Raw genomic sequence first — 9,375 nt, forward strand, 5'->3', positions numbered from 1 at the left:
ACTAATTCCTCGATTCTCATCATTACTCTCTCTATCGCTAAAGATGTGAACTAATTCAAGGCTTCTCGATCCCTATCTCCAACGTTTGGAGGACGAGGACATTTCGAATTTTGCCAATGTTTCTTTTCCCTGCTTTGTCTGCTCTTACTTATTTAGCGTATATGAAATTCACAAGGATGCCTGAGTGTCTTAAACTTTCCAATTTCCAGAATGAAAAAAAGTGGGTGGACTTTCTTTCTTCTCCGATTGTTTGAGAAAAGAACTAGGAAGTTATTTGATTATCGTCGTCGGAGAAACTCAGGCACCACGTATCCGTAATTCTAATGTTCTCGGATTTTGTAACAACCCAGACTAAAGAGAAGATAAAGTTTTGATTGGGAGAGAGTGGTATTGGAGACGCACGCGGTGGCCGTTTGAGAGAGAGGAAGACTTGACTGGGTTTTGGATTGAGAGAGAGGCAGATGAGTGATTAGCACCCAACAACAACCTAGTTGAATTGAATTATTATTGTTGGATAAGTAGAGGAATAAGCGAAGTGCTCGGCTATGGTAGCCAAGTCCGACGAAAACCCGCTCTCCTCCTTGATGCGCATGCCTTTCTCCTTCTTCCTTAAAAGCCCCTCCAGTAACAACACGAATAACAGTTTCATCTTCTTTGTCCTATGCGTGTTGACTTGGTCAATCTCACAGCTAAACTGACGGCATCTGTTGGTCTACAAATCTTTTGGTACATTCATATAAATTTAATCCATGTAGGTACCCTCTTTACTTCATTCATATAAATTTAATCCATGTTTAAAATTAGCTTCGAGTCTGCATCTATTCTTTTTTATTTTTGATCCGTTGGTTTTGAAAATGCGATCTTTTCTTAGAACTTGAAAGAACCAATGGACAAACCCTTTTATTAAGGATATTAAAGAGTCAAAGTGTTAAACAAATATATATGCATCATTTACTGAGGTTGACATACTGATTGAAGTAATGAACAACAAATTAGAGGTGCATGCGTGTGATGAAAGCTCAATTGTGATTAAATTTGCAAAACAGAAAGATAAAAGCTAAAAATGTCAACTCATGTGTGAATTAAGAACTACTTGCTGCATCTTGTCTTTTCACGCCACAAACTCCGTCTCTCTCCTCTCTTCGATCTCCAAACTCGGTAGAAATATATTGAACTTTCAGGCAATGAAAATGCATGTTCTTATACCTGTTTGTAAATTGTTAATATTTAATAAAATTTTATTTTTCATTAAAAAAAAAACACGAACCATCACATTGTGATTCAATAGTGTAAAAAATATTCGTGATTATAGTCTAAAGTCAACACTGTTATCAATCTTAATTAGCTCAAGTTTTCGTACGACGAAAAGACTCCATAAATGTCTCTAAATTCTTAACACATAGATAAACATTGTAAAATCACCTTTTTCGACTGATCATTAGTGATCTTTAACAAAACTTGAAAAACATATTTCTTAGTGTAAAAAATCAGCAACCATCACACTGTGATTCAATAGTGTAAAAAATATTAGTGATTATACTCTAGACTCACCAATCTTAGTTCAAGTTTTTAATCTGGCTCAACTTTTGTCAAAAAGTTTGTCAAAAAGACCCCATAATTGTGTCTCTAACTTCTTAACACATAGACAAACATTATAAAATCCCCTCATTCATTCGAACCATCATTAGTGATCTTTCGCCAAACTTGGAAAATAGATTTCTCGAACATGAACATGGCTGTGAGGACCCAGAACTGTATGGGTGTTGCATGCCATAACATGGGAGGGCATAATGTTTGGCCAAAAGCCAAAAACTAGCTGGAAACAAAAGTTACCAGAGTGCGCCCAGGTCTTCACTTATTACTACTGTTTCTGTGTTTCCACACCAATTCTGACTCTGACTCTCTGACTCTGACTGACTCTCAACAATTTCCTAGATTCCCATCATCTGGTCCCCACTTTACGCGCAAAGGCCAAGCTAAACTTTCAAAATTTCAACTTCCTGAGTTTCATCATTGTCCACAACAAAAACAAATTTCAAATCCCCTTGGTCAAAAAATTTTTTTTTAGTATTTTGAAGGGTTAAAATTTTAAAATAAAAATTATTGAATTAGTTCATAAAAAGTTTTCTCTATTGGTAAGTTGATATGATATATTGAGTTCGTCTACGGTACATCGATTTAATGTACTGATACATTAATTAAATTAGTTTAATATTGTGATAGATTAATAGATCAAGTCAAGCCAATTTACTTATACATGGAGTCAGTATATATCTATATTAAATTTAGTGTATTTGATGTATTCGTATAGTGATATATAATTTACTTATACATGGAGTCAGTATACATCTATATTAAATTTAGTGTATTTGATGTATTCGTATAGTGATATATAATAGAATTTTTTCGATATATTAAGTAAATTTAGTTTCATACAAAAGTAAACTAGATTAATATAAAAGTAGAATAGTTACTACTAGTCTACCAATAAATGAAACGAATCTTCTTCTAAATCAACTCAATTTATATTGGTTTTAATTCTAATGACTTTGGTGTCAAACTAGTCTACTTATGTATGGAGTCAGTCTATCTCTGTATCAAATCTAATTTACTTGATGTATTCGTAAATTAATATATCCGTAGAATTTTCTCCATACATTAAGTATATTTAGTTTGATACAGAGTTAAACTACGTCTATAAAAAAATAGAATAGTTACATATTAGTTTACCAATAAATGAAATCACTTCTAAATCGACTCAATTTATGTAATGTATCGATGTATTGATTTACCGTTGACAAATTCTTAATTTATCAAGCAAAAACTAATTTAACTACAATCAATTCAAAGAACAAAAACAAAATTTCTCCAATTTTCACAACTGATCGATCACACTCATCACAAGTCTCTCAAAGACTACTCATCACAGGTCGATCATGAGTTTCCCACTTGCTTCCAATTGCCCTGCTTTCTCTTTCTATCCTTCTCTCAAGTCTCTGAAGACTGTGAACAGCATTATATTACTATTCCTATTCCTAAACGCACGCCACTGCCACAACCTGATATTTTGACTTGGACCATCACTTTGCCCTCCAACTCTTGTTGAAGTCGAACCACTTCCCCTTCTTGGTTTTATATTCTCCCAACTTCGGCCATTTCCTTTTGCTATCTTTCTCTCTAAAAATGGCTTCTTTTCCTCTCTCCCTAGTCTCTTTCTCTCTAACCTTCCTCTTCTTCCTGTCTCCTGCCTTGTCTACAAACTCTGAAGGTACCCTCTTTACTTGATCCCTCTATTTTGCTCTACAGGGTTTGCTTTCAATTCTGTTTTTTGTGTATTGGGTTTTGAATTTTTGTGGGTTTTGATATGGTTTCAGGAAATGCTTTGCATGCTTTGAGAAGTAGGTTCAATGATGCCACCAATGTTCTTCAGAGTTGGGACCCAACTCTGGTCAATCCCTGCACCTGGTTCCATGTTACCTGTGATGCTAATAACCATGTGATCCGTTTGTAAGTTTATTCTCTCTTTGATTTTGAAATAGGGTGTTTGTTGTTTGAGTTTGAATTTGAATTTGTTTATCAATTACCTTTTTGAATTTCTTGTAATTTTTGTGGCTTGATTGACTTTCTTGTCTTCAATTTTAGGGATTTGGGCAACTCTAACATTTCTGGGTCTTTGGGGCCAGAGCTTGGGCAGCTGAAGCACCTGGAATACTTGTATGTTTCCCTTACTCAAACCAAGTTGCTTATGCTTTATTGGGTTTCCTAGAAAAGCAGCCTTTAACTTTAAGAATGTGAACTTTCTTAATTAGACCTTAGTGATTTTGTACCTGGTTGTAAAGGGAACAGTTCCTTAAATTTTTAATTTGGAGTTATTCCGACATGATTAATTGTACAATTTGTGATTGGAAATAAGTTAAATAACTATATAGGTCTTGTGAATTTCAGGGAGCTTTATAGAAATGATATAGGAGGTAAAATCCCAAAGGAATTGGGGAATTTGAAAAACCTTGTCAGCATGGATTTGTATGGCAACAGATTTGAAGGGAAAATCCCAAAATCTTTCTCCAAGTTGAAGTCACTCAGATTCCTGTGAGTACTCTTACACTGATCAGCTAGACTGTTTTACCTTTCCGAAATCTCAAATTCAGCTCATTTGAGAATATGGTTAAAAATGTTGCAGGAGGCTAAACAACAACAAACTATCAGGATCTATTCCAAGGGAACTCACCGGCCTCTCTAACCTCAAAGTTTTGTAAGTTTCTAATTTTGAGAAAAGAGGAGGATTTCTAAAATCTGAGTGTGTTTGTTATTCTGAACTAGTATGTTTTGTTTGTTTTTACTGTTTCCTTACATGTCTTATGAACTTTTATTGTGCCAGTGATGTTTCGAACAATGATCTATGCGGAACGATTCCAGTTGATGGCCCATTTAGCACCTTCTCAATGGAAAGGTACTACTTCTATCACTTTTCTTTCTTTGATGCTCTCAATTATATGGCACCCCTGCACGGAAATGAACTCGCTTATTATCTGCTTATTGTTTTCCTGAAAATAAACAAAAAGGAATCAATAATTTATTATGGGTTTGCTAGTCGTTTGATACGAATCAAGAGATAGGTTTTGCCAATTTAGAGGCAATTGTTTCAGAAGTGCTAGATGACTTGGCCAGTGGAATTCTGTCCTATGTCTAAAGACATCATGCATTTCAAATGTTCTCTGAGAAGACAAGGTATTTTACACCCATGGCCTTGAGCAGCCCATGCTGATACCATGAGGCCGTTTGGTAGTGTGCTCTTAGATGTGATCTGAATCAGATCTTAATTTTTGGCATACAAAAATTTGTCATCATTGGATGTATCTAGCTAATAGATAGTGTTGAGTCTCAAATGCTGGTGTTTTCTCTCACCTCTTTTTCTTGATCATAGAGGAGGGTGGAGTTGAATAACAGACCTCTTCGAGCATTTGCTGGAGAGGAATGCCTTACCACTAGACCAAATGCTAGTTAGTTGGCTATGGTGAAGTTGCACTGTAGTTTAGAGTATTGAGATATCAATGATCCGAATGAATCATAAGCTATCAGCAAACTTTAAGATTATTTTCCATAGTTCAATCATGATTTTTAATGTCACATTAAAGTACTATCTAAAAATCATGCAACTGTTTATAGAAAGTATGATTGAACATTTTCCATGGTCTAGAGTCTTTTGCAAACAGGCTTCTATGTCCAAAGTTCCATACTCTGTAAAGCAACTATCTAATGTGTTGCAAGTTTTTAATACATTTGCCTTCTGCTTCTGTTTCAGTTTTGAGAACAACAGACTCAGTGGCCCAGAGCTGCAAGGACTGGTACCATATGACTTCGGGTGCTGAAGAAAGCTGGAATTCGTTTATCATCCTTAAAGGACAGTAATATTGTACGATAAAGGAAAATGTTTGTATCTCTAACTATATTATGTATCTGACACTAGCACACTGTTAAAGGTGTGGATATGAATGTAACACTAGCTATTAAAAATAAAATGATTCTGAGATTGGAACCTTTAGTAACTTCCTGCTGTCCAGTGAGCCACAGTATTTTGCTTTGGACAGCTTAGGCAGAAATAGGGGACGGTATAGCAGAGTCGATGATGAACTTGACACCCCGGGAAGTAAGGTGAAGTTCTGTAGACTGATACGACCTAAATAGGCATATAAATAAATCTCTGCAATCACAATGGTTATAGGAAAGAGGGGTCTCCCGTAGAAGGATTGTGGTTAACAAAAGGAAATCAAGACTCTGAAAACAGAAAAGACACTAAACTAACACTTAATAAAGAAAATAAAATTTCTATCTAGACACAACAAAAAATTATGAAACTAAATACACACAAAAGAGTACTCATACAAAATTTTAGGGAAATCGAGTTGATTTACTATACGAAATAAAATAAACAAAACAGAGGAAAAAGTAGACGAAAACAAAAAATAACCTTTTGGGCGGTTTTTATTTTCGGGTTTTGAAATCAATGATAAAAACTAGCTAATAACTACTTCTCACCGCTAGACAATGACTACACCTTTGATATGTTTACTAACATATTCATTTTTATTTGGATGCCTTTACTCAGATAAAGCCAATGATCGATGTGTTATACTTGACCTATTTAACCTTTCGTAATTGGTATGTTAAGTGCATGATGTGTCCATCCTAACTTAGTTCTAATATGAAACCTAGAATGATGTTTTGGTACAGTTCACAAGTCAAAAGTCATTAAGAAAAAAAAAGTTTTGAATAAAGTAGGCAATTTCAACAGTGGTGTTGTTCTAATCTACTTAGGTATTGGTTCATAAAAATGGGTCTCAAGTCATTCAATCACTACTCTAGAATGCATATAGACATGGATGATCATACACACACTCATAGTAGTATAATCTAGCATGCTTGCTAATGTTGGCCACCACTAACAAATATACTAGACTAATCAATAATAAACCAATGAACCAATAAACATCCAAAATTCAAGAAACATATTAATAAACGCCAATATCATAAATTACATCATGTCTAGGGCTGAAAGCAGCCCCTAACTACTAAAAATTTAGCTACTCATAATGTTAATTGACGCACAAAACATAGGCATAGTTGAGAAAGAAATAAATATAGAAAAGATGGTGGAAAACAGAGTCAAAATCGATCACAACAAGGTAGAGATTGATCGTCGACATGGCTCTGAGTTTTTCTTCTTCTCCTTGAGTTGTTTGAATGGTTTCTCTAACTCCTTGCTTCAAAGAAAAGTCTCCAACTAATTAACTAATTTGCTGATTGGTATGTCAATAATTGACATCACTCATCCAATAAAAGCTCGCCATGTCATTAATTTTGTTGCATAAGATTCCATCTTTTATATAGCTTCATGAATTGAGCAATTCTTAGTCCATCAGGAATCCTTGATGCATTAAAATTCCACGCAATTTCCTTCTTTAAGCTTATTTGTCCTAATTTGCTTCAAAAAACCTAATAAATACAAAAATAAATATATATTTTTAAATAAAATAGACTAGCAAAGAAAACATAGAGATTTATTTTAAATATATCGCATAAATATGCTCTTATCATAGATCCTAAGAAAAAAAAAAAGGTTGTTGGAGTAAGGTTTAGGAGGATGGAGGCCTACATTTGAAATTATATAGTAAAAGATAAGAGATGCTTGCAGCTTAAGAAATCTATACACAACTTGTGGCAAGTAATATTGACTCTAGACTCATTATTGGAGTGAAGTAGAGATGCTAAAGAATTTAGAAGATTTTGTTTACGAAATAGTGTAAGACTAAATAAATATAGACCACCCTAAGGTTTCAGTTCTCTTCATACTAGCCACGCTCTATGCTGAAACCTGATTTTGTGAGCCGAGTTTTAAGAAATGGCTCATGCTCGGACAAAACTCCAGCAATCTACCAAAAACATACAACTTACTCAGACCTTGGTTTACAAAATACATGCATTTAGACTCCTATTTTTTCTGACAAGCCAAAACTGAGCTGAACAGATAATAACTAAACACTCACATTCATATCAGCCAAAAATGACATGAGAACTATTTTGTGCGAGTTTCATATTACATCGACCTTGTTCAACCTCTTGGGTTGTCGAGCATTTCAAAACAAATCTCTTATACTAAGTCTTGGATTTGATAGTACCACCAATTACTTATATACCATACAGAGCCTTAAACCTTCTTATAACTCACAACCTTTTCTGAAACATTTTCAACCAAATGCTCTATTTCTGAGCATGCAAAACCTCTAAGAGAACCGCGAGGATTAAGAATGACATCCACATCCCTCTCATTGTATAGTTTGTTCCATGTGTGAAGAGGCAGTTGTAGATGGTCCATATGGATACGATGGAACATCACATTAGGGAATCTCCTGTATTTAAAGTTTAGGAATCATAATACACATTTGAATATGGCAAAAAGTTAAATTAATTGAAACTATCTAAAACCGATTAAGTCACCACTGGAAAATGTATCTCACATCATCATATATCACATCTGGATGGCAAATGTAGAATGTAGCTTAAATAGTAGAGCTTTCTATATATTACAAAATATTCAAAACTACAATTAATGAAATCTAAATTTTAGGAATTAACACAACTAGTTAAAATATTAGCATTGAATCACCTTTCATTTCTTACGGCGAACCTTGATGATGCAAAAAATAGAGAACAAGAGCTTTCTCTTTTATAAAAGCTAAATGGGTATGAAACCTGGAGTCAAAACCCAAAAAAGATCGAAATCACCAGAGTTCATATTCTTACACGGCATGTCTGCTGGAGCATAGTGTCATGTGTTTCCTAGTGTTGTAAGAATTACCAATTTGATCAACATATTGCTTCAAAATAACATAAAAAATGAATTGAAATATAAAACTCAAGATCAGGTAACAAATGTTAACCACGAATCATGTTCTGCATTTGGATGAAACATTTATAAATTCTTCAAAATTTTTGAAATGTTGGAATCTACAACTCCATCATTGTTTGGTTGTATCTATTTAGAATTTGGAATGTGTAATAAATTAAGAAAACTTAAAACAAATTAAACTATTAAAAACGAAAAGACTTTGCTTTTAGTGACGGATCTAAGAACGGAAAATAGGTTGGGCTAAACATGTATGTAAAAAAATTTATGTTGGAAACATTTTTTTAAGCTGACTTTCAGTTTTAAGAATTAGCCTCCTAGTTTAAAATTAATTCATATTTTCTCTATACGAAGTCAATGGCCTCCACAAAGATGGCTCAGTTCAATATTTAAAAAGGAAATTGAATGAAAGCCTAACTCAAACTTGATTCATGCAATTCCAAATTATATCAAAATCATATCTCCCAACTAACTATAGCCACTGGTTTAATCTGAAACTGAAGGCTGAAGGATGAAGACTGTCTTGGGAAGACGGAACTGAATCGAACTATCGAAGCAGAGTAATCTGATATGATTGAAAATTTGAGGTACTTCTATACTTGGAAGATTTTTATCCCAAAAAATATAGAACGTGAGTCTCCTTATCATAATAATCATATTTGATACTTTTATTTCCAATCACCCGTTCATAATTCTTGTGTTCATGGATCAGGGCACGAGTACTGTTGAAGTTGATTGGCAAGTACTATTGGCTGTCATTTTCTCGAATTATGAGAGTTTGGCCATAATCACATCCGCATAATATGCAGGTTTCTAAAAACATACTTTTAGTAAATCTCTTCCAAACATCTGTCTTTTTCATTTTTTTTCAAATTCATAGTAATCGTTTGTCTTTTATTTAGTAAATCACATATCTAAAAGTCACGTGTCTACGGATCAGCTCACAAGCGCGTTTGAAGTCAATTATGTTG

The 9,375-nt window shown here is 34.0% G+C and overlaps 1 protein-coding gene across 1 annotated transcript; it reads left to right on the forward strand.

The window, feature by feature from the left end:
* Positions 1-2,979: 2,979 nt before the first annotated feature.
* Positions 2,980-5,544, forward strand: LOC112168730 (leucine-rich repeat protein 2). Its single transcript, XM_024305629.2, has 7 exons — positions 2,980-3,268; positions 3,375-3,507; positions 3,643-3,714; positions 3,946-4,089; positions 4,181-4,252; positions 4,379-4,450; positions 5,303-5,544. Exons 1-7 carry the CDS (start codon positions 3,184-3,186, stop codon positions 5,367-5,369), a joined length of 645 nt encoding a protein of 214 aa, XP_024161397.1. The 5' UTR covers positions 2,980-3,183; the 3' UTR covers positions 5,370-5,544.
* Positions 5,545-9,375: the final 3,831 nt, after the last annotated feature.

This window comes from Rosa chinensis, chromosome 6 (genome assembly GCF_002994745.2).
Source record: "Rosa chinensis cultivar Old Blush chromosome 6, RchiOBHm-V2, whole genome shotgun sequence".
NCBI lineage: Eukaryota > Viridiplantae > Streptophyta > Magnoliopsida > Rosales > Rosaceae > Rosa > Rosa chinensis.